Source organism: Prosopis cineraria, unplaced genomic scaffold, assembly GCF_029017545.1.
Source record: "Prosopis cineraria cultivar Desert tree isolate PC_DT_omini unplaced genomic scaffold, ASM2901754v1 PC4, whole genome shotgun sequence".
Lineage (NCBI taxonomy): Eukaryota > Viridiplantae > Streptophyta > Magnoliopsida > Fabales > Fabaceae > Prosopis > Prosopis cineraria.
Genome location: NW_026555335.1, coordinates 1,287,316 through 1,312,706, shown reverse-complemented (window position 1 = coordinate 1,312,706; position 25,391 = coordinate 1,287,316). Strand labels below are relative to the sequence as shown.

Below are 25,391 nucleotides of genomic sequence, written 5' to 3'. Positions count from 1 at the left end.
GCATAATTGTGAACTCTGATTTGTCTATTTTAAATACTTCAAAAATAGTTTTAGTTTTTGAACACTTGGAATCCCAACTTTTCCACCTAGTTATAATTTGGTATTATGTTAATTACCTTAATCCAATCTCATAATTAAATGAGATTTGGAGTTAATTAGGATTAGAGAAGGAGGATATTACAACAACTATGTGACAAGACCTCAAACACATATAATCACATTCAATAATGAATCACATCATAAGGTCGTAAAAATACCAACTATGGGCCTATAACACATGTCGAACCACAACAATAAGAACCATGTAGCCAAAACTAAATGCATAATCAAATGCTAGTCTTATACCCTCCTGTTACCTCTGACAGAAAAATAATGACTATTACGTGGCTACGTCCTTCATGGACTAATCTAGCCTTCTACTTATGAGGAGTTACTGAGTTAGGATTAACTCAATTACTTATGTAACATGGTTTCCCCTAATACTAACAATCATGGGGTGTCATACCTCTCATCTAGCCTTCTCATGAATCAGTAAAGACTAGTTAGATTTGAGTCCCTCATAAAATAAGTGGGACAATCCCAAATCAACTATGGGACAAGGGCTACCTCCCGATTCCAACGGTCACTACTAATACTACATGGGTTTATCAATCTACTTATCTTCTTAGGCGAACTCTCGTCAATGATCATGCTATGAATAACTTACATATATTATGCATTCAAATCAACTAATCACATCACATGGACTCACATATCCACACTCACATACCCAACTCACTCCATTTCACAATAATTAGCCATTTATCAAATTATTAATTACAAAAAGATGGCTTGCCAAAGGTTTCTATTTTCGAAATCATACCATAATTCACAAGTTCATCATTTGGCCAAACATTACATCAATATTTAAAAATATCAACCATGCTTCACAAAAATTAATTAACATTCAACAATATAAATTATGTTTCCCCCTACGACATCAAATCTTTAAGAGATTAAAAGTTTACCCCTCATAATACTAACTTCTAAAGCTTCTCATAAACTCGAATAGTGTCAATTTAAACCATACTCCAATCATAACATAAGGATATTATCATTATCCTATTTTTGTGAGTTTATCAACATTAATCTCCACATTTACTATTTTATCAATCTTATAATTCACTATCCATTCATACTCAATGGGTTCACTGGGTTGCATTAACCCATATTATCATTAATAAGTCATTTGACCACCATTAATGAGTATCAAAATTTCTCAACAATCTCATTTATCACAAATTTTGGATATTAATGACCTCTCCCAATTAACCACTTATAAAATCATTAATATTAGGTTTAAATACTCTAAACTACAGTCATTATATTTATTTTAGTCAATGGGTTCAAACCTATAACTACTATGAACTGAAAATCAATCTCTCAACTCAAATCCTCATAAATATGAGAGTAAAAGGAAGAAAGGAAGCTCATTATACTGACCTTAGATGTTAAGATGCCTCCAACTATTACCAATAACCTCTAATGTCGTACCCTAGCAAAGCATTAGGCATGCTCTTTGATTTTTCCTTTCCTCTTCTTCTATTTTCGTGCACAAACACGAACTAACAAAGTCTAATTTTTGGACATGCGTTGCGATACACGCTACCCTCCGCCGTAGCGTGTGGCACAAAGAGGCCCAATTCACACCTGATTGCCTCTATATGCTGCGCTGGATCGTCCACACACTATGGCATATAGTATAGAGAGCTTTTCTTTACTTTTTCCTCCTTTTTCCTTACTCGGATGGTCCAACTTCAATTCGGACCCACATCTTAGGCTAAAATCAAAGCCAAATACACTAATTAGACCCTTCTGGCCACACACATTATTAATTCACTAATCACACTCATTAAGTTAATTAATTATGCTTAATTTTCCTATATGTTATACGTGGTCCTACTTTGTGCAAGGCTAAGAAGTCTTGACAATCCAAGCGTTGAGTGTACTCCGTTAGTAGGGACTCGAAAGATCACCTATACTGATGATACTTGGTCTGAGATAGAAGTTTAGTGGGTACTATTTCGTGTGAGGCTGGAAGTCTCAGTTCGATCGTTGAGCTTACTTTAATAGTGAAAACTAAGAATGCATGAGCATAGTGGATGATTGTGTATGATTTTTGTGTATACACTATTTATACTGTTTTATTGAAATGATACTATTCTATCTCTTGTTTATGATTTTACTTACTAACTGTAACCAGTATTTAGGGTTTATTCGAGTTACTGAGATGTATGTTGAAACATTCCAAAATTTAACTCAAGATTAATTAAGTTAATCAAGTGTAAATGAGTAATTTTGGAGGAATATTTAAATATAAATAATTTTAGTTAGGAGATTATTATTGGATTTAATTTAGCATAAATCCAAATTCTAAATTATGATTTTTAGAAAATAGAATTATTATCATTATCATTAAAAGAGAAAAGGGATATGAATGAAATAAAAAAAAATTGGGAACGAACTTCATCCGTTTGTACATGTGTGTAGTGTGTAATATTATATAGAAAAAAAGGGAAAAGGAGAAGGGATATAGACGTTAGGGGTATGTGTGTAGTGTGCAATATTATATTAAAAAAAAGAGAAAAAGGAGAAGGAATATAGACGTTGGTGTGTGTGTAGTGTGTAATATTATATAAAAAAAAAAGAGAGAAAGAAAAGGAGATGGGAGGCGGAAGAGTGGTGTAAATTATTGCCATGGAACCCACACCCATTTTAAAACACACAAGCCCTTTTCAATTCTCCTGATCCCTTCCTTATCTCTCCGTGCGTGCAATAGAGAAGTTCAAAAAAGAAAAGAAGAACAGAGCCAGAGCGTCGCCAGCGATAGGAACTGTTTAGAAGGTAAAGATTCATAATAGGATACTTTAGATGAGATTTTAAGTATTCTAAGACTAGGTAAGTGTTCTAAATATTTTCTTAGTCATTTTTTTTTCTGAGACTGCAGATTTTGAGATTTTGAAAAATCTAGGGTTTGAAAGAGGGATGAATTTTCGGTGAGAAAATATGATTGTTGAGGTTGATGGTAGTATAATAAATATTCTAGAGTATTATTTTGTTGATAGAATTGAAATTTAAGGCATTTGAGTTTATCCATAGATCCCTATGGGTAGATTTTTGATTAAATTCAAAAATATAAATTGATTTGTTGATATTTAGATGATTATTTGAGATGAGAAATAAATTATTATGGCTATAGAATAATGATTCTAGGCTTGAAATCAAGTTTATAATTTTTGAGCATTTTTATGTGCGAATTTTTGGAATAAAAAAGGAAATTTTGATATTAGAAAAATATTTGAATGAAATTATTGTGAAGGAAACTATTAAACCAAGTAGATACGTTCAAATACATGAAATTAAATTTTAGAATTCAAGAGACTAACACTAATTTCTTAAAAAATAAATAAATAAATAAATATAAAATAAAATAAAATAAATACTTAGGTGTTAGAGTATGAGTGAAAATTGTGTTAATAATATTATTAACACATTGGGATATGATCAATTGTAGATTAATTTTTTTTTGACACCATTCAAGCTTTGGAAGTGTTGTAACTTGAGGGGTAACCTTTGACCTCTTAAAGGTTGAGGTAACCGGGAGAAATCTATTTTATGCATTTGTATATTAATTAATTAATTATGTTGGTGAAAAAAAAGAATATATATATATATATATATATCTAAATTTGAAATAGTTGTTTGTAATGCATGTGGCTTTGTTGAGACCTTATAATTTGTGACCAAGTTAATTGTGACTTGGTATAAGTAATGAGATTGATGTTGATGATGATGTTCACAATCTTGACTATAAATTATGAATTATATATATGAGTTTTTTTTAAAATGCATTTTTTTTTAGTATGATCATATGGCGGGAGTTCGCCTTAGTGAAGGAGTTAGCGATTACACAAAATCCATATGGTATTTGGCTATTAACCAATAATCCTAGGGGTTATAGCCGCTACTTACCTTGTAAGGTACTGTAGCATTATTCCTATTAAGGAACTTGACCCTATTGGCCTACCTGGAGTTTTAGGTAGAGCTAGTTTTGGGTATGAGACCCCATAGTGTGTGATTTGGGGAAAATCGTGTTCATAAGTGAGTAAGGTAACCTTGACCCGGTAGCCCCTCATGATATGATTAAGGCTTTGGGTAGTCTTACCACATGGATGATCCCTTCCGGTTGTTGGCCCACGGATTTCATGTCAGAGGAAATAAGAGGGATATAAGGAAGAGATTGATCATGCATATTATTATTATCATGCCATTTGAGTGATTGATAGCTATGTTGAGAATATGATTATAATTGTAGAAATGAGAACATGTAGTAATTATGCGAATAATGTATATGTGGCTATTTGTGCAAATTTTATACTTGACTTTATTCTTGAAATTATTCACATGAGTTAAATGTTAATGTGATTAACATGTTATTAATGTGATTGTTTGAATGGTCACCTTGATAAATTTATTGGTCACTTGCATTTATGATTAATTATCATGTATTTGTATAACTTAGATATACCTTGGTTACTGAGTGGTTGTACTCACCCTTCTCTTTTAACATATTACAGGAGCTAGCTCATTTGAGAAGAACAGAGGAAAGGAGCATTAGGCCAAGTGATAATAATCACTTCTGTAGGCCTCTCTCCTTTTATGTTGATATGTGTATTTAGTTTATGATATTGCCAATTAGGATAATATATTCTTGATCCATTTACACTATGGGTTTTGTGTAGGATGGAAAGGTATTTTGGGCTCTTGAGATTGTGTTTTGATGCTTGTATTATATTAATGGGTCAAAATATTTGTGCAAGTAAAAATAGTTATTATCATGCTTCCGCATACGTTTAATTGAATGATATGAGTTCTTAAAATATTTTAAAGACTTGGGATTCCTTTATATTAAATAGTTTGTGAAAAATAAATACATATTAAGAATTCATTTAGGTTAATCTCGTATTGTATAATCCATTTGGGTTAGTCCTTGATTAACCATAGTTAGTATGATGATTAAGTCCTAATTTAGGACGCCCGTTACATATGTCTCACTTCATTACCTTTATATACAGGTGTAGAGAGTGCAAGAAGGCCAGGAAAGGAAATAAGGAAGGAGCAGCCTTACTCAATAATAGTATAACTACCCTTACTGTAATGAATGTAAAATAATGATGTGAAATGTTTAGGTTACCAACTAGGATGTATCAGTGTTTGTAAATGTGTATATATGTGAATATGATGTTTGAAAACTTGCTTGTATATCTTGTTTTGGATCTTGCTGAGTGTATTACAGTAGTCGATATGTGGGTAGGCCTAGATTCTATTCAAGCAAGTTTGAATATGTGTTATGGTGGTATTGCGAATAACTTGCTTATATAAGTGATGTTGTATCTTATCGAGTGTATCACAGTAGTGAATACGTGGATAGGCCTAGATGTTATTCAAGCAAGTTTGTATTATATTGTATGACTTGTTTCACTGGATATATGTGTGTGAATTTGTTATGTGAAATTGTGTATGTGTGTGGATCTTAACCAAATGGTAAGGCCTAGCCCCATTTGTATGAGTCAAGCATATTCATAATTCCTAACTATATGATGAGGCTTAGCCTTATATGTGCAAGTTAAAGGTGTGAAAGTGGAACAAGTACTGATGTGTGTGTGTGAATACATGTGTTACCTCATATAGGACTACAAGTGCATAATGTAGCATTGAGAGGTTAAAATGTGTGTTTGATATGATATATGTGATTTATTGTGTTAATCAAGTGTATGTAGTCCTTTTAGACTTGATTCAAGGCTTAAAGTGGTCTAATAAGGCAAGATGTGAAAATTGAAGACTTAAGGTGCCAAATTTTAAAAGAAAAGTGACTTTTACACCTGGGTGTCCAATTTTAGATCAGACTATTGGATCATGCTCAAACTTGCCTCATTAGATAGATTATGTTATAAACTTTATGTGGGTGATTGAATCACTTCGATCGGACATTAGGTGTGAAAATGACTTGTAACGAAAGTTCATATCAAAAAGTTATTGTTGTTGGATAGGGAGGCACAGCGAAAGATTAAAATTTTAAAATCTCTATCTTGATATGGACCAAACGAACTCGTTTAAGTCAAAGTGAATATAAGATTTACCTTTTAATTCTTTGAAGTTGGCACACATTTGGATCTTAGGAGTTGACAATGTAGATCTGCTCTCTCTATCGGTATTCACACGAACAGCTCTCTAACTTGAATAGTGTGCTAGCGCTTTCAGCGTTCGTTCTTCTTTGAACGTTAATTTTTCTTTCTATAGGGTGTTTCATAGCTCTCAGAGTGTTTTTGCCGTCAGAACTTTTCTAACTTTCTCATCCTTCATAAGGCGTCTCTATCTATAAATAGTGTATAGATAAGAATTTTCGTTTTCCACTTAAAAGGTCACGAAAATTGAATTAAATTTATCTCATAAATTTAATCCATAATATCATATCTAATTTAAATTTATCTTATAAATTTAAATTATAAAACTGATATGATATTCTCTCTTATCATGTTAGTTATTAAATTTAATCTATCATATAAAATTAAATTTAAAACTAGCATATCATAATATAATATAATATATATCACATATACATATTATATTATATATATACACGAATATATATATATATATATACATATATATTTTGAAAAATATATATATATATATATTATACTATTTGTATTTAATTTTATGTATCATATACATATATCATATATATATATATATTTGAAAAATACATACATACATACATATATATATATAATTATATTTTAAATTTTATATTTCATATAAATATATATATACATAAATATTTATCAAATAAATATTCATATATATATATATATATATATAAAATTCATTCACCCTATATTACATTCATTGAATCTAGACATATTTTAGGTTCAACAAACTTGGATATTATAGCTTGAGTTGGCTGTTCTTGTGTGCAACCCTGTAGGCTCATATAAAATTAGCAGTAGACTAATTATGCTATTAGCCCACAAGTCACAAGTAGCCTCTAGCAAGACATTACAACTACCCAATTTACATGGGGATCGATGATCCAATATAACTCATCATGCAACCATATTACATCTCTTTTGTCACGCAATATTTCAGTCAAGTACGAGATATGGAATTGTCACTCTCCTTTACCTGATCGTTACTTTCTCGATCTCTAAGTAAATTGACAGTAGCAATGAAAAAACTCTTTCCATCGTAGTATGGCCATATTTTCTCAGTCTTACTCATCAAGGGGTTCAGTAATATCTCTCATTTAATGCGAGGAATAAATTTCATCTTGACCACTCATATTCATCTGCATGAATATCACTAAACTCAATCATAGCCTTTATGATCACCCGATCAAAGGTGACTTTTGACTAGGTCAAAGTTCAGTGGTCATCATGTAGAAATCCATGATGATCTTAGGTCAAAGGGCTTAGTGATATATTTACATATGAAATAAACTTATGACTTGTATCATGCAACTTTCTCATAGTGTGTCGGTCCAGCACCTTGTACTCTTTTAAGTGCCTATGACTTTAATTTGTATCTCTATAATTAATCAAAGTCATACTAGTCTTGTTTCATCTATGATCCATCAAAGATGACCGACCAGGGACATTTAAGACAATCACTATAGTTTGTTCAGGGATATAGTTATCGTATTGAACATGCAATTGTTATAATAACAAAAGAGAAATTCATTAAATAACAATATGCATAGTATAATAATTGACCTTAGGGCACAATTTTCAACAATTATGATAGCAAAATTTGATACATGTGGCGTGGCGCATAATACAAAACCAAAACACACTACTTTATACCACATGCCACGGTGTGCATGTGATATGAGCCACGGTGCATGACTCCTTTTTGAGAGAAATAATTGCTTGCCTACTTTGTTTGTTAGGAGTATGTTTATGCTTCCATTAGTCCTTTTTATTGACTATGCTTTCTAAGAATTTGGGATCCCACATTAAAAAAAGAATTAAAGGCTATAATTCTAATAATGTATTGTTATTGTATGATAATGTGTGTAAGAATTGGTAAAGTCCAGACGAAATGAAGGACTTCACAATTATGATGTTAGGAATGATTTAGTCAAGTAGATCATAGTCTAGTATTTCATTTACATTATATCTATTGCAAAATAAAGTGATTCCAAACAAAATGATTGCATTTTGTATGCATATGACAAAATAGAAAGCTCACATATATTTCAAAACAAGACATCTAAAATATAGCATAGATTTATTTGAATAAATAAAACCAACAAAAATGTACGTACTACACTTTTATAGTTATTATACAATTCCTCAATTTCAACAGTAATATTAGAAGGTAAAGATCCTAGTTTTGCTTCTTTCCTAATTCTTAACCAAAGTTGTACAAAAATACAAGAAACATTTAACAGTAAAATAACTTTTTAGAATTTGATATAAAAACTATGCTAGAAAATAAGAGTACAGTAAGAATTGAAATTGTACATAAACTATGACTTAAAGTGCTAAATTTTATAAGTGACTATATTTAATAAGCAGACCATTCTTTCAATCGTTACACAATATATCAAAAGGTTTCCTAATTTCTAAACCATTACCTTGAACTTCATATTGACATTTTAAATTAAATAATATTTTCTCAGCACAAATTAGTAAATTGTGTTAGCTAAAGCAATATTCATTATGTGATTTGCTTTTACTTTTGCTCTAGATAATAAAAGCATGTGGCAATTATATCAAAAATAGTTGATTTACAATTATAGCAAAAATAGATGGTTTACAATTATATCATGATTGTTCAACCAATTAAGAACCAAAATCAAAACCATAGAAAGACTAATCAACAACAAAGAATAATGCTATCAAAAAAGTGGCAAATAATTGCACAATGATATTTATGAATTTGTGAAACTATAAGTTAAGATAGTTATATTAAGATCCTAGAAATAGATGACCAAACAACAAAATGAGTTGAAACAAGAGGAGAACCAGAAACACTTGCCAATTGTCCTTCACATAACCAGGAAAGGGACAATTGCTGTAAAGCCTCAATGAATGGCATGGATTCAATGTCATTTGTAAAAGCAAAAAATATACTTCCATGTGATGAATTGACCAATATAACATGGATGAAGAAGAAGCATCTCTACTTCACAAAAATTCTTACGCATAATGGCTTCAAGCTCAATCATACAAATATCTGTCGATGCCTCTTTCTCATCCACAGGAATTACAGCAACTAATTAAATCCAATCTTTTATAACGTATGTGATGTGTGGTACCAATTGTATTAACATTCTAAAAACTCAATAAACTACTCCTCATCCATACAATACGAGTATGCAAGCAACATATAATAGCAATTCCTTCTGAAGATGTTCTCAATTTTGTAGAAGATGGTTTATTTTGGGATTAAATATTTATTTAGTGCGACATTTACAACTAATTATATGGCAACAATATAATCACGAACATATTGAATTCCATCTCACGAAACATAATGGTGTATTCACAATTCATAAGTCTAAGTGTCACTTCATTGTGCCTAAGCCCTTTTCTATTATAGTTTTTACTCCTAGTTAGATTCTTCCAAAAAATCTTAGCATTGAAATTAGAGTCCATGAAAGCATTAGAAGATGAAGAATCGGCAAATCATCTAATAGAGAGAGGCTTCTAGCTCCAGAAAGAACCCACCCTATAAAAGCTCAATGGCTGATAGAGGTTACTGATAAGGAAGAAACGTTAAATTGGCAAAGAAACACAATCAATAGTAGTCAAAGGGAGAATGGAGCGAAATGGACTAGGGGAAGACACAATGAGAATGAACAGTAGGCAAGCTTGATGAAAATGAAGAGAACATGAGCCATGAAAGTGGAAAATGGTAGGCCAATGGTGGAGATGATGAAGTGAGCAACGTAGGATGGTGGCAGACAAAGGTGGGAGCTTGGAACGTAGACAAAGATTAATGTTGAATGAGTGAGGGGCATTTTGGTCCATTTATTCTATCCTTTTTTAAATATTATAATGAGTTTAGTCCTTAATTTTCATTTGGTCTTTAGGTACAATTTCCTTCCTAAGCATGTCTTTTTCACCAATTCTCCCTAAGATTTATTTATAAATTACATATAAATTGGTTTAAAAAAATATATCTATACCGTCTCCTTTGTAATTTTACTAAAAAATCATTAAATCATAATTTCAATGAAGTTAACCCATTTTCTTAAGTCAAATTATATTGTTAATGATATGCATAGGTGGGGTAAGATAATGGTCTAGAACTCAAACTTTCTTGATGCATGAAAAAATAGAAAATAAAAAGGGTATATATTATGACCTTTTTTTATTAGTTATTATGACCTTTTCTGTAGAGTTTTAGACTGCATATCACCTTGATTTTAATTTTTCTCTGCAATCACATTAAGTGTAGGATAATACTTCTAATTAAGTGTTTGTCTTATGTGATGAGATGTTCATCAGAAACCTCCAAATAAAATTTTATGTATCCTAATCATGTTAAACAATATACATTTTTTTTTTGGGGTCATGTTTTAAAAAATGAATGTTCTATTTGCCAAAAGAATGTGTATTTTTATAAAACGAAAAAAATATATTTACATATTTAAAAATTGACAAAAAAATTACGTTAAAATCAATTAATTAATTATCATTGAAATTGTATATTTTATATAAGTGACAATCATCCCAACGCTAAAACAAACGTATTATCATGTAATTGCTTAAGCCGATGGTCCCCTAAAATTGAAAATTATCGTTGAAATTGTAATTATCAGTGATTATGACAAGGAGAGAGCAAAAGCGAGATATTATCATCAGCGCTAACAAATCGTCCAAAAAACCTAAAATTGGTTCCTCATTTCCCGTCCCATTATTTTATTTATTCGCTCGCAATTCATATCCAAGACGCATAGCAAGCGTTTAGTGATGCATTGTGAACTGAAAGCGTCTGTCATTTTGGCCAAAAAAAGGAGATATGTAAATATATCTGTCATCAGAAGGGGACAGCAACAACCAAAACAAAAAAAAAAACTATCAATGCCAGCAAATCCTTCTCAAAATTTTCAGCTAGACTTGATTCCTCACTATTCATATTCGGAATAATCCTACAACAAATGCTGAACTTGACTAGACTTCGGTGTAAGAAGTCAGATGTGGGAGACAAACTCATTTATGTCGCTCACAAAGATCAAAGAATACAGTCGTTTCTTCACAATCACATCATATGAACAAAATGAACACAAATTGCAGACTACATTCATTTACCAAGTGTAATGATCTATATGTTGCATTTGTCATAACCAGAAAACCATGATGGTTCTGCTAATTTTGAAAGCGCACCATCACCTGCATTATCATAGGGCTCAAACCGACCATTAAAACTATGGGGCCCCGCTGTCTCATCATAATTGGGCATAACAAAATGATCATCATCACAAGTGGGTTGCATTGCTTCCTTTTGTAAACGTGCTTCTGTAAGGAGTTCATTAAGTGTGCTAATTTCCTTCTCATGTTTCTTCTTCAGTTTATCAATTTGTTTGAAGGCCTTTGCAGCTTCTTGCTCTGCATCCATAGCCCGTCTCTGCAAATTATATATATATATATATATATTAAAGTCAGACCAGGACAATTAAACTAAACTTACCCGCCATTAAATTATTTGCAGAAAATTAAATTTACCCTGCTGCTGAAGTCTTAACATAACCAGCAACATACAAGTAATCAGAAAACTTTAGCAATCGATAATGCAAGACGAGTTATGAAAGCAAAAACAAAACCACAACCAAGCTGTTAGCTTAGGTTTAAGGCAACGCATTGATATAGATTGGTACACCAAACGCTATAATTGGTTTGCATTCGGCCTACATGTTGATTTCTTTCGTTGAAAGAGTAATGAAGCTAAGCAACAAAGCTGAAGCCAAAATGCTTACTTTCAGACTATGCATAAATGCGCACAGTGAAAACATGAATAGTAAGCATTTAAAGACTGTTCAGCATTAGGCCTAATTATCGCCCATTATTGCCAATGTATTGCAAATGAACCTTAAAATCAAAGATTAAAACTAAATATTTTAATCCTTCTTCTCATACCTGTCTTTCTTTTCTTCTAGTGTTTTTTATTGGGCCATGTTTCTTTTCTTTTAATTAATAGTCACTTGAAAATAGAATTGGGGAAACGCAGCAATTCACAACAGATTGTCTCCCTTATGGCCCCAGTTGCTCCCAAGACTGGCAAGTGGCACCTTCAGTTTTGTCTATACTATCTAAAAAAATTTTAAGGCCCCCCGGAAATAAGGGTTTCCATGATGCTTCAGATCTAGTGACATGAACAAAGTAATTAATCAATAAAAGTTTCCTTATCATTATCATTTTGCCCTCATTCTAATGTTTGACCATTGAATCATTTATCCTTTACTCACTCTCTATGGCAAGAGAACAAGGGAAACCAATAGGTTTGCGAGCGTAAAGTACCAAAAGATTTTTTCAAGGAGTATAAAATTGAAGAAAACAAATAGTACAACCTTGAGAATTCAATCCGCATAATAATAGCAATGAAATCAGTATTTTAAGCCACTTCCCAGTATTATAAACCATGGAAATACCAAGCATGAATCTCTACTTACCTGTGCAGAACTGACAGCTTCTTCTGCTTCTTTGAGTCGCACAAGCAGTTCACCTGCAGCTTGCACTGCTTCGGCAGTATCCTTCAATTGGGCCTGAAGCCCTCTATTCTCATCTCTCAAGAGTCGCCTTTCCTTTCTCTTTCTTGTTTTAATGATGATATTTCTGCAGCAAGGGCATTAATGAACTTAGACTCTGCACCTCTTACCCCTGCTCTGGAAGCTGCTTTCTTGACATCGTCAATTCCATCCATGATCTTTCTATGCCTTATAAGCAGTTGGATATGTTTCTCTTCCAAATCTGCATACTGTTCCAGAAGTCGTGCATGACCTTCAATAGCCATTTGCATTGCTTCCCTGAGTTCCTCAGCACACTTTTTCTCAGTTTCTATTTCCTGCTTCCTCTTCTCAGCGAGTGCTCTGTTAGCTTCAAGCTCAGCTTTCAGTTCTTCAGAAATCGAAATCCACCTGCTTTCTGCCTCAGCCCATTGAATTCTTTCCTGTTCAAGTCGTATTTCAGGGCTGTCCTTATTTGATTCTGGAATTGTATTTGGCTGAGAACTCTCATCTGTTGATGGCGGAACATTAGTAAGGGTAGATGGCAAACTGGGTTCAGATGAACAAGTCAATTGCAATAATGGATATTGCTTCCTTGCTGATGTGGATGAAGAGTCAATATAAAATTGAAGCTGGCTTCTTAAACTTTGAATCTCTTCCATCAAAACTTCCCTCTCCCCTAATTTGTAAAAATTCCGATATTCTTCTAGCTCATCTTGTACTCTTTTTAACTCTAATTTTGTTCTCAAAACTTCGGGATGGTTCTCATAATTCTCCTTTAAAAGCTGTTGACAGTTTTAAGTATCAGCGTATAATATGGCAATATCATCAAGTTTGAGAAGAGAAAAAAAAATAACTTTATTCCACCTCATGCTCATGTGTGAGAGACAACAGCTCTTCTTCCATAAACTCCTCAGTAGGTAAAGCACCGTCCAAAAGGCTCTCAAGGCGATGAATTTTATCTTCCCTTTTCTGTGCAATTATGGCATTGCATTCCCTTTCATGCTTGTACTGTTGTACCTATAGATGTGATTGGAAATAGTCATGCTAAAGGGTGGGGAGAACAATGGCCAAAGATGGCTGTTAATAAACACAGACACCTACCAAACGATTGAGCTGCATTATCTCAGAAGTCTGCTTTGCACAGAACTCTTCAAGTGCCAACTCTCTCCTGATAGACCCTGCCAAAACCTTCTCTACTGCCTTCAAGGAAAAAGAAGATTATCACTCAACAAACAATGTCAAGTACCAGAAATATTTTAAATATAAATTTTATACTGAGAAATACGGCCAATATTCTTATACTTACTTTAAGAATTTGCTTTTTTGGCTTATCGGTCGGCTCTGGACAATCAACAGGCACTAACTGCAGGTTCGAGTTGTCAGCCTCATCGATATCAAGTTGCATTTTACTTTTACAGTAATTACAGGTAAATGCAAAGGAATCTTTTTCTGTGATGTTATCCTCAAGAAAAGTCTGCACACCCACATCAACTTTATCAGCTAGAATGAATCGCCTGGATTCTGTGGGCTTCAATGAAAATCTAAATGATGAGCGCCTCAAAGCTGCACTTTGCTGGTGACTTTCAATGATTTCAAGACCATGGCGGATACTTGCTGCCAAATGCTCAGTTCTAGTAAGAGAGCTTGGAGCTGTCTGCCTAGACACTGCAGTAGCTATGCTTTTCTGATGCATGGTTTTTGTGCCCAAGTTACTATCAGCATGAAGATTCTCAGAAGCTGACAATGTTAATGATGTCTTCACACTTTTCCTGCTACTGTTCATTCTAGGTGAAACACTGGGTGTTGGGGATTTAAGGACTGGGGATACATCACTTTGATCTATGTTGAGGCCATCAGGGGAGACACAGTTCATTAATGCACTGGGAGAATCACGAGAAACATCTGAGGCAGAGATGCCAGTAAAAATACCATTGTTAGGTTCACCAATGGGAGAAGAGAAACTGTTGCTTAGCATTACACTGGATGATTCATCATTCCACAATTTATTACCCTCGGCCACATCCTGATCACCTGTGTTGACTTCTTTATCATTTTTCTCTAAACCATTACAATTATTCAGCGTATTAGCATTGTGGAAAATTATGGCATGATCATCAACACCTTCCTCATCAATCTCCATCTCCTCATCACCATCATCATCAAAACAAGGTAGTGGCGGCGGTCGGTTGAGGTTAGCTTGTAATAGATTCAAACTTCTCTTGATCCAAGCTGCTGAATGACCTCCACTAGAGTCAGTTGGATTACAACCATTTGCCTTGATTCGATGCAGTTCATCCTGTTGAGTTGAGTCATTAAAATAAATTGCATAATGGAAAAGCAAAACATTAAAAAAACCCCTTTAAGAAAATATACCCTTAATTGGCGTATCACTTCCCTCAAGTGGTTCACATCATCTTGCATGACTTCATTAACAACAGCCTTGTTCTTGATAGCCTTGGCACGTTGTGCAAATCTCAATGTACTAAAAGTTTCACTCCTACAGCTGCAGTACGGAATCAACTAAAACAAGATACAAGAAGATCAAAAGGAAAAAAATTTTAAGTCACCAGTAGTCTATATGCTTACCTTTGTGCTGGAGAAATAGCACAAACCATTGCTAATTTTGCATTTCCTCCAAGAGACTCCTGCAATAAAAATGTTAATCTAGAGTCTCTATAAGGTATGTGCCGCTGCTTTCCCGTTTGAGAAATTTCAGCTAGAATGTTTATCAAATTCCTGCAATCAAATTGAACCTCCGTAAGTACAAGAACTAACATGAAAGAGAATTTACAACATGAATGTTGTTTGTAAGGGAGGTATTAGTCATTTGAAAAGGTATATGTTCCAGACCATTCTTGTCTCGGCAATGAAGTTGTCATTTGATTTATCAGTTAGTTTTCTCTTCTCCACATTTTTCAAAAAATTAAAATTGCATTTTTCAGAATTCCAAATTGTTGTAGCCAATGTGATGCTAAACTTTATCTATATCTATAGTAGGTTTGAAAAACTGTAACATCTCAGCTATAAGATTTACACAAACAGTTGTTAGGAGCAAATTGGATGCCATGAAGACAACTCATCAGCTAATAAATAACTGCTTAATTGTGGGCAACCATTTTGATTCTTCTCATAATTAAAGATATTTAAATAATCACAGTCACAGCCAACTACTTGTCAACATCAACAGGATAATTTTTTATATTTGTGTATGTCAACACTCCTAGCTCCTGTTTTGGGAAGCTATAATATATGGGTGATTTCACATACTCTTATAGGTTTTAATTGGACAAAGAAAATGTTATAGATTCTACACTGCATAGACGTTACAGATGAGTGAAGGCTTCCCTAAGCCTCAGTGTATGAAACAGTATTGATACATCTATGGCCACTGCTTCCCTGTTCGTGATTCCCTTACAGGTTAGCCTTTAAATTATTTTCCTTTTCAATTAACAATAAAACTTCTATTTTTCAAAACATATATACGATACCAAAATGGTCGGGCATCTGAACTTCACCATCTCTAATATTTAATATCAATGTTGCTATACACAATTAAACCCTACCCAAGCTGAGAGAGCGATCTATTTATATTGCCAGCTTCCTTTAAGCGCTCTCCTGCAGCACCTGTTAACTTTTGTCGTTCTGACCCAGCCAAATCAACAAGGTTGATTCTACTAGATTTAAATCTGCTCATACCATCTGCTGTGCTCTGCAAACATGAAGTTACTTCAAAACCTCTTCCAGTAATGTGTGCCGAGAGTAAGAAGGGAACATTATGCTGTAAACAGTTCCATTGCCAGGAAGAGTATTGTCTTCCCTATACAAGTTCATTTGGCAAAAACAAAAAGTTCATAATGGCTAGGATTTTCCTTCATTCTAAAAGTTAGTTTAAATCATCTGGACTTGAAACCCATCTGCATGAAATCTGCCACATGATGCAACAAGAGAAGTTCACTGCTGTTACCGACTCAACAATTCCCAGACGTGAGGAGGGTGCATTACCTTGCATCGAGATTCAACAACACAAGTAAAAACAGTATGCGAGCGGGAACTCTCAGAATTTATACTGGTTGCACCAATTCTCCTGTTTGACAATCCCTGCATTATTGTCTTGCATTTCGTCATAAGGGGAATACTCATGTTGAAGTCATAGCAAGAACAAGTTTGATTTGAAACACTAAACGAAAATAAGCATTATGAAGCAAACCTTTAGTAGAAGTCGAATTGCATCCTTTATTGTATACACTTGCTCCTCTGTAAGATTTTCTACATAGATGCCAGATTTGACATCTTCTCGAATCTGAAAGATCAAGACAATCTGAAATGACCTGTTCTGGTATAAAGTGATTAAAAACATGAAAACCTAGAATAATTTAAATTTTACCTGAAGATTTCTTTGATTTGGGTCTAACAAATCTGTGACTTGCTCATTATATATCTGCAGAAACGAAATGATGGATAAAATGGAGCAAAATATTAAGGTCAAGCGAGTTAGGAACATGAAAGGAAATACAGTCAATGAACCTCGAGAAAAGAGCAGTGGCACTGATAATTGAGTTGTTTGTCAGAATGCTTAATTTGCTCCTGCAAAGGAAATGCAAGAATAAATATCACGATACGGTGCATATATCCTTCAAAGTACTTCATGGGTATGGAACTTTTAAGCTCACTTCATTCATGCGGGAAAAGAGTCGCTCAAAAACGCGCGGGGTAAGGCCTTGTTGATCATTTGTTAGATTGCCTTCTGACAAAGCATTAGCAGGGCCCCACATGGTATAAGTCTTTCCGCTCCCCGTCTAATAACATTTGAAAAAAAATGATTCGATATCATTATTAGTCTCAGCAACCTAAAAATTGGCAAAATAACAGAGACGTGCCGGAATAACAAATGGAAAGGGTAAATTCAAGTGCACCTGTCCGTAAGCAAATACTGAACTATTAAATCCAGCCAAACAATTTTCTACCAGAGGTACCCCAACAAGCTCGAAAATATCTTGCTGGAAGATGAGATGTGAAAGAATATTAACCACCAAAAATCAAGTAAATAGGATTTCGTTAAGTGTCACTTCACTAGAAAACATGCCTGTGTAGCATCTGTATCAGCAACAGAATCAAATGTGAAAGTCTGGCCGTTAATTGATAAGGAATCGCTGGAAGTCTTCTGTACTATAAGATCTCCTTCATTCATGTCTTGGCACGGTGGTCTCATCCTTACAACAACCTAACAATAGAAAGGGAATCTTGAAATCCATATCGTCCTCCTTTTTCCTCAAGCATAGCTAAACCTGGCCCATCGTACCGAAGACATGGAATGTAAAATTGGAGAAAGTAAAGATACCTTGACACCGGAATCAGTGGATCCCAGAACTGAATTCTCATGGTGGGTATCCATGTTGAGCTTCCGCTTAAGGGGGTTTGAAGAGGGTGGCCTCGGGGGCAGCGGACTCTTCAATTTGGCGGTGGTTGCCGGCGAGGGCTTTGAATCTAACGGCATAATATTGAGATCTGACGGAGGATCGTTCTCCTTGGAAGACTTCTGCTTCCGAGATGGCCTTGGCTTAGCATAAGAACTAGGGCTCGATGAAGAGGGGAGCTCTTGGGAGGGAGAGTCCCTCAAGATTGCATTTCTTGGCAACATGAAGTGCTTCATTGCAGAGATTCTAGAGAGAGGGGGGGGGGGAGAATAGGGCTAGAGGAAGACAATGAAGCGAGAGAGATGGAGGAAAGAGATAGAGAGAGACGGGGAAATGTAGCCGTTGGGAAGAAGGGGGATTTGAATGTATGAGAGAAGGGGGAGGGGCGACGACTTTTGAATTTGTGCTAGATCTGGTCATCTGGAGCGCCCCGTTGTGCATTTTGCCATTTTAAAAAAAAAATTGAAAAAACGTTCCTAAATAGATTTATTTTGTTTTTTTATTTTAAAAAACAGAAAACTATTTCCTATCTAAGGCTTTAAACTTTTTTATTTTTTTCCCACTCATATAATATTATAAACAATAAATCACTTTTTTAAGATCATCGATGAATAAGACACGTCATCTATCGCAGGAGGCTGAAGATATTTGTTCTTAGGCATCAAAGTGTTGGAATGGACTGAAGAAGTCCAAACGATTTTGGTGCTTATAAAGTTCAAGTACGGTTCAGCAAGAGCATGACATACACAAATGGCCCAAATAATTAGCCAACAACCGAATTCTTTAGCTGAAATTTCATTCTTTTTGTTCAAAAAGTTTATTAAAAATTAAGGGATTGTTTTAACCTATTTTTATTTTATTATTTTAAGAATTAATATTTTTTAAAATATGTTTTAAGAATAAAAATAATAATAAAAATAAGTATTTTTTTCATTCTCCCTTATTTTCTCAAACAATAATCATAAAACATTTAAAAGTTGTTTTCATTTTTTTATTCTTTAAAATAATATTTTATTTTTTTATTTTTCAAAACACTATTTAAAAACATGTTATCAAATAAATTTTTCCTTATTTTCTCAAACAATAATCATAAAACATTTAAAAGTTGTTTTCATTTTTTTATTCTTTAAAATAATATTTTATTTTTTTATTTTTCAAAACACTATTTAAAAACATGTTATCAAATAAATTTTTTTATTCTTTTGTTCTAAAAAAGAGAAAACTGTTCTCAAAATTATGTTCTCAAAATAAGTTTCAAACAAGCGTTAAGTTTGCTTTCAGTTCGTACTCATTTTATACTACTCTAGTTCATTTTGGCATCTGATTCATGGACATTAATCTTATATAAATTGCAACAGAAAATTCAAAATTAATCGAAAATAAGGAAATAGAGTCAGGCTTCTGAATTTTGATAAACTAATTAATCCGGACTTAACGGTAGAACATACAATATCTGGAATTAAAAGCAAGAGGCGAGTTCCTGAGTTCATAATCATAAATTAATTATTTTAAATTATTTCAAGTCCATCTTATTTCATGGAAATACATGAAATTAGCCTTTAGTTTTTACAAGACATTAGGACCTTGACTAGAAAATTACACCCCAAAAATAGAAAATAAAGAAACTCTGCAGCAGTTACAAGCATCGCGCGAACCAAAGCAAAACCAGAGGTTATATTTACAATTAATGGGCCCTGAAAAAGGTAGACCTAGTTAGTTGAGATTTGTACTGGAACGAGAAGGAGCAAAGTGAAAGAGGTGCTTGGAATGAAGCCAATGATTGATCACCACCTCCGAATTGAACATCCTCCCTCTCTCTCGTTCTGGGATGTCGAGATCTTGAGGTATTATTACTTTATCCTCGACACCACTTGCCTTTGTGCCTCCACCACTCGTCCAACGGCCCGTTCGCCAGATTCTACCACAATCTCAAGCTGCAATTGTACTCCTCTACCAAAAATTTGCCTAGATCTTGCACCTCCCTGTTGGACTTGACGTCCGAGATGTCAGTGTTCCCTCCCACAAGGGGTCCTCTATTAGCATGAGAAAGCTTAAATATGAGGGAGATCATAAGGATGAAGAAGGCCGATGAGTTCATCAATGATGCCATGATCGATGAAGCTACTCGTGCTTGCTAGGAGTAAACAAGCGAGAGGATGGTTTGTTTGTATATAGGGGAAGAGGATGGACAGGTGGCAGAGGGAGATGCAAGCGGCGTGCCACGTATTCGAGGGAGGGAAGGTAAATGATAGAAAGAGGTTGAGTTTTTGATCGAGTTATCAAATGGGTGTATGGGTAGAATTTAGATATATGTGGGGAAGCAAGGAAGAAGGAGCAGGATGGCTGAGTGAGAGCCATGTCAGAGAGTTTGCATGCTGCAAATACAATGCCAAGCTGCCACGTTTCTCTCTTCCATAGGAATTGGTTCCATTTAATTGCCATTGTTTTTGTTCTTTGTATTATTAAGCGTTTATGCTTTCTTTTGATATGCGTGTGGTTTCATGTAAGTTTTAAGAATTGGATCCATTTTAAAAGGTCAAGAATAAATTCAGTGAACTTCTTTAGAAAGATATGTAAAATAACAAAATAAAAAATGCATATAATGTTATTCTCTAAATCCAAATCCCCAAGTATTTTGGGTTTCAATGGCACGATTTTGATACTTGCTTAAGGAACTTAATAGACATTTGATCATTCTAATTCCTAATAATCGCTGTACTCCTGCCTCATTACGGGATTATAGACTTATTAATCCTTTTAATGTCTTAAATTTGAGTAAACTTCATAGCACGAGACACACAATGGCGGGTTGATTTTCTTTAAGATTTGATATTGTGAATACATGTGATAAGGCTTGTTGGGAATTTCTTCAACTGGTAATGCAACGAATCGTAGAAGGATTTGAATCATTATGCGATATATATCTATATAGTTTCATTTCAAGTTTTACTTGACGGTAAGCTCACCCATCTTTGTCCCAGAAAAAAAAAAAAAAAAAAAACACTTACTAACCATACCTAAGCATAGTAAAAAGTTTGACATGTCATATTTTCTCATCTGAGGTAGCGTAAAAGGCGAGCAAACTATTACCTATTTTTTTCCACCAGTGACTCTATTATACTTAAAAAGGGAGGGCGTTATCATACTAATAAGATGAATTGGATCGCATCTCAGATATAGAAACAATAGCAAGAGATCATATGATAAAAAGACCTTTGTACTACCAAACTAGATGACTGCAACTCTTCTTTATTAGCTTTGAGCACTCAAGACTTGGAAGAAGTCATTCAAACATTACAAAGACCTTATAGCATTCTTCAGCTTGAACCACTCAAGACATGAACAAAGCCACTGAAGACTACACAGGAACGATAGCCATTTAGACACCACATGACACTCACTTAAACAGTTGCTTGATTTTTTATTGCCTTTCATGCTTTGCTATCTGTCAAATTAAGCAGAAAAATGCTTATGCCAACTTACAACTCTTTTGGTTTGTTCAAACTTGTTCATTTTTGCAAACATGCTGCCATATAATTGTGCATCCTTCTTATTGTATTCTCTCACTTTCTCCTTCAGAATTTTGTACTCTACTTTTAAGTCCCTAACTACAGCAATCTAATTAAGGTTGTTTAAAAAAAATATAGTACCAGCAAATATTAAACAAACAACTGTAGGTGCACAGTGATGACTATGTGAAAGACTGAGAGCATTAATAGCATACCTATTATCTGGCTCAATTTCAAGGGCCTTCTTGACGTCCATTTCAATAAGGTCCAAATCCACAATTTGAATATATGCTTGTGCCCTCCGGTACAGGGCTTTCACATTCCCACTATCAAGCTCCAACACCTACATAGTCAAATAAATTTCCAAGCACGTTAGGACATTTCATTTCATTCTTATACTTGAATAACAACAACAATGGAAGGAGGAGAGAAAAACGGTTAGAACAATATTACAATGCCAAAAAACAAACATTTGTGCACCACTTCATTGCTTCCTTGTAGTCTTTAAGCTTCAGTATACAGGCAGCATTATTGAGGCTGATTGAGATTTTCAGTAACTTGGCCTGTCGCTTCTCCTCGTTATTAAAATTGGAATCATACTCAATATACTTCATGGCTTGTCATTGAGAAAGAAGGGTAGCTCCAGTAAGTTTGTATTGTCAGATAAATACAACCTTTAGTTGCATACTACTTCGTGTGAATTTTTTTACGTTTCGTAAATATACCTTCTTATATCTCTTTGACGCTCCACCATATTTACCAGCCTTGAAATATACATTCCCTTCTTTTTTCTTTCTAGTTGCCTCAATCTTCTCTGGTATGTTCAACTCCCATGATTACTTTTCCTGTGTTCCATTCAACCAATATTTAATACTGCTAATTGCATTAGCGATAACCAAATGAATTATCTCTGACTTGGCATTAAAACCATCAGAAAATTAATGTATCTACCTTCTCAAATGAAAGCGGTTCAACTTCATAGTTTACAGTTGAATTAGGAGGAACAGTAGCCAATTCTTGGGGAGAGCCAGAGGCACCAAAGGCACATTCAGGTTGGATGGTCACCAATGCAATTTCCCCTTTCTTCATGTTCTTAAAGGCATATTAAATTACTTGCTCTATAAAATTGGTTCGATTCAGATATCTCAGCTAAATCAAACATTGTCAAGGATCCCATTCAATAAGTTGGATAATTATTTATTCATCACACCTTTATCCATTCTGAACTTAAATAGATGCTCCTCATCATAACCCTTCTTAGTGAAAACAGTCCTATTTCCAACGTGCCAATAAGTCTTGCTAAATTAACGATAAAGAAAGCTCACACAATCAATAGGAGCACTAAAGTTTGGCAAAGCATATCTTTGATAAGTATTTATCAGAATATTAGGTTGCAGCCAAAGACTTTACCTTAGATAATAGATCCATCATTTGGTCGTTCATATTTCTCCCCCTCCTTCAGAGTCTTCTTGAGAACTTTTTTATCCTTGATAATGTCAGATACAGTATTCCAAGATATCAATTCAATATCAATTTAGAGTGACGAATTATGAGGTATAGCACCTTCGTCACCAGATGCTGGCCTTCCACCCTCGCTAAATGCATCTATAAAACTAAAAAATGTCAACTGCCTTGTAAATTAAAACGCCACATTTTAGATCTATAGAAAGAACCTAACTTACATTGTGGCTTCACAGTTAAAAGGGCTTTCTTTCTTTTCTTCATTGTTTTCATAGCCTTAGCCAAAGCAGGACAGAAATAGCCTGAGCACAAAAATTATCGCGTAAGGCATTATTGCAAGTTTGCAACCAGAATTCAAAACATTAGTAAATTTCTATAGTTAAACCCTTTAAACACTAACCATCTTCCACGGTGAACTCCACACCATCAGATTTAGATATGACGGTCCGATCTTTAAGTCTGGCTTCATACTCAACTATGGCAAGAATCATTGAAACTTAGAGACAATAACAAACCATGACTACTGGACATGTCAATCTTAAAGAACAATGTACGTTACTAAATACTTCATCCAGATCCTTGGGATTTTCCTAACTCTCTCCTTTGGAAAGAATTTTTTTCAAGATACCCCTATCCTTGCTTATGTCCTTCACACCGGTCCAAGACAACAGCTCCACATCAAATAGTAGGGTTGCTTTGCGTGGAATAGTCGGAGGTGATCTAGACTCTCCATAGGCCAACTCTGGAGGTATTGTGAAAATGGCATTTTCACCTTGCTTCATGGTTTTGATACCTTCGTCCCATCCCTTTATTATGTGCCCTGTAACACATGAAAAGATGAATCCTAATTTTTTTTTTTAAAAAAAAAAAGACGAACAAATGAATAAATTTAATTTATTTACTACATCAGATAGAAAGAAACCAAACACGATAGGATTGAAGTCTAACTTATCTTTTGAACTAGATGTAAGCAAGTGTTGTAATCAAAGAAGAGGCCTTTATAAGAGAAAACGCTGGATGTGCTGCTTGTGCTCTTTGTAGATGCGGTTTTAGAACTTTTCAACAGAATCACTCATAAATCATTGGCAACTGCTAGGAAGGTTTCGGAAAGAAAAGAAGTTTCAGTTAATTGCATATGTTTTGATCTGATGAGAGATTTGAAGTAGTTAAATTGCATGAACAAGAGACAATAACCTCTGCAAAAATTCATGACATGACTTTATATGTATGTTTGGGTAGTCAGATGTTTGATTTGGTTTCTAACCTAAAATTGAATCAGAAAATGCTTGAAACACACTCATAACATCTTCATAGAATCATATTGATAACCTCTAAGAGGAATATGATTAAACTGAGATAACAAAGGTTTATGAATTGAGGTCAAGAATACTGATAATCACTAACCTTGCCTAAGTTTGAACTTAAAAGGGATTCCCCTATCACGGCTAGAATCAAACTGAGTTCCATCCAACAATGTCCCGGTGTAGTGAACTGCTACAATGCACCATTTTCCCAGTTGATTCCACATCAAGAACCAAATTCAAAATTCCCAATTAAAAAATAAAAAAAAAAGAAAGGATCATGGTCATTGATGGAAAAAGAGATTATTAGTATTACCGTCCACCTGGTCTCCAGTGTTTGGAGTCTCCCATCCTTCCCCCTCCTTAATCAACTTCTTCCTTAGGCCATTCTTTCATATCTCTTTCTCCTCTCCGACCTTGAGAATTGGGCTAACAGGGCTATCCTTCAGAATCCTCGTATCTTTGTCTTCGTTGCCCATATAGGTCGCAAGGGGAACTCGAACTCGTCATTCATTGTGGATTCTAGAACGAATTCAGCAAGTTGAATTACCAATGGCGATCGTTATATATGGAAAATGCAAAGAGACAAAATGAGATGATGAAGGAAGGTGACGTGAATGAGATTTTATAGTGGTGATGGTGATTTAGAAAGTAAGGGAGGGTATGTCTAGAGAGTTCCAAAAGTCGTAGAGCACTGAAGATCATTATAGAGACACGTCTTTCTTTAACCTTGATAATTGGAAATGGATGTTGGTTCATTTTCTCGTTGCCTTGAAAAACATTTATACACCAAATTCAGCACACAAATATATCCAACATTTTGTAGATCCGATAGTAAGGCCATTTAAATTTTATATTACCGTTATTTGAATTTGGGTAGTCATGCTCCGTTTCTTGAATTGGGCGATCGTTGAACACTTCTTGCTCCCTC

The 25,391-nt window shown here is 34.2% G+C and overlaps 1 protein-coding gene and 1 pseudogene across 1 annotated transcript; both read right to left on the bottom strand.

The window, feature by feature from the left end:
- Positions 1-11,146: 11,146 nt before the first annotated feature.
- LOC129309869 (kinesin-like protein KIN-12B) lies at positions 11,147-18,584 on the bottom strand. The gene is given in 17 exon segments (XM_054951621.1): positions 11,147-11,676; positions 12,719-12,855; positions 12,858-13,557; positions 13,640-13,792; positions 13,877-13,975; positions 14,082-15,071; positions 15,149-15,278; positions 15,362-15,511; positions 16,339-16,484; positions 16,778-16,873; positions 16,983-17,075; positions 17,160-17,213; positions 17,300-17,359; positions 17,446-17,571; positions 17,689-17,772; positions 17,859-17,996; positions 18,114-18,584. Coding segments are annotated over 17 exon segments (3,771 nt in total). The 5' UTR covers positions 18,426-18,584; the 3' UTR covers positions 11,147-11,373.
- A 2,806-nt stretch (positions 18,585-21,390) lies between these two features.
- LOC129309472 (peptidyl-prolyl cis-trans isomerase FKBP62-like) lies at positions 21,391-25,143 on the bottom strand (annotated as a pseudogene).
- Between the last annotated feature and the right edge of the window lie 248 nt (positions 25,144-25,391).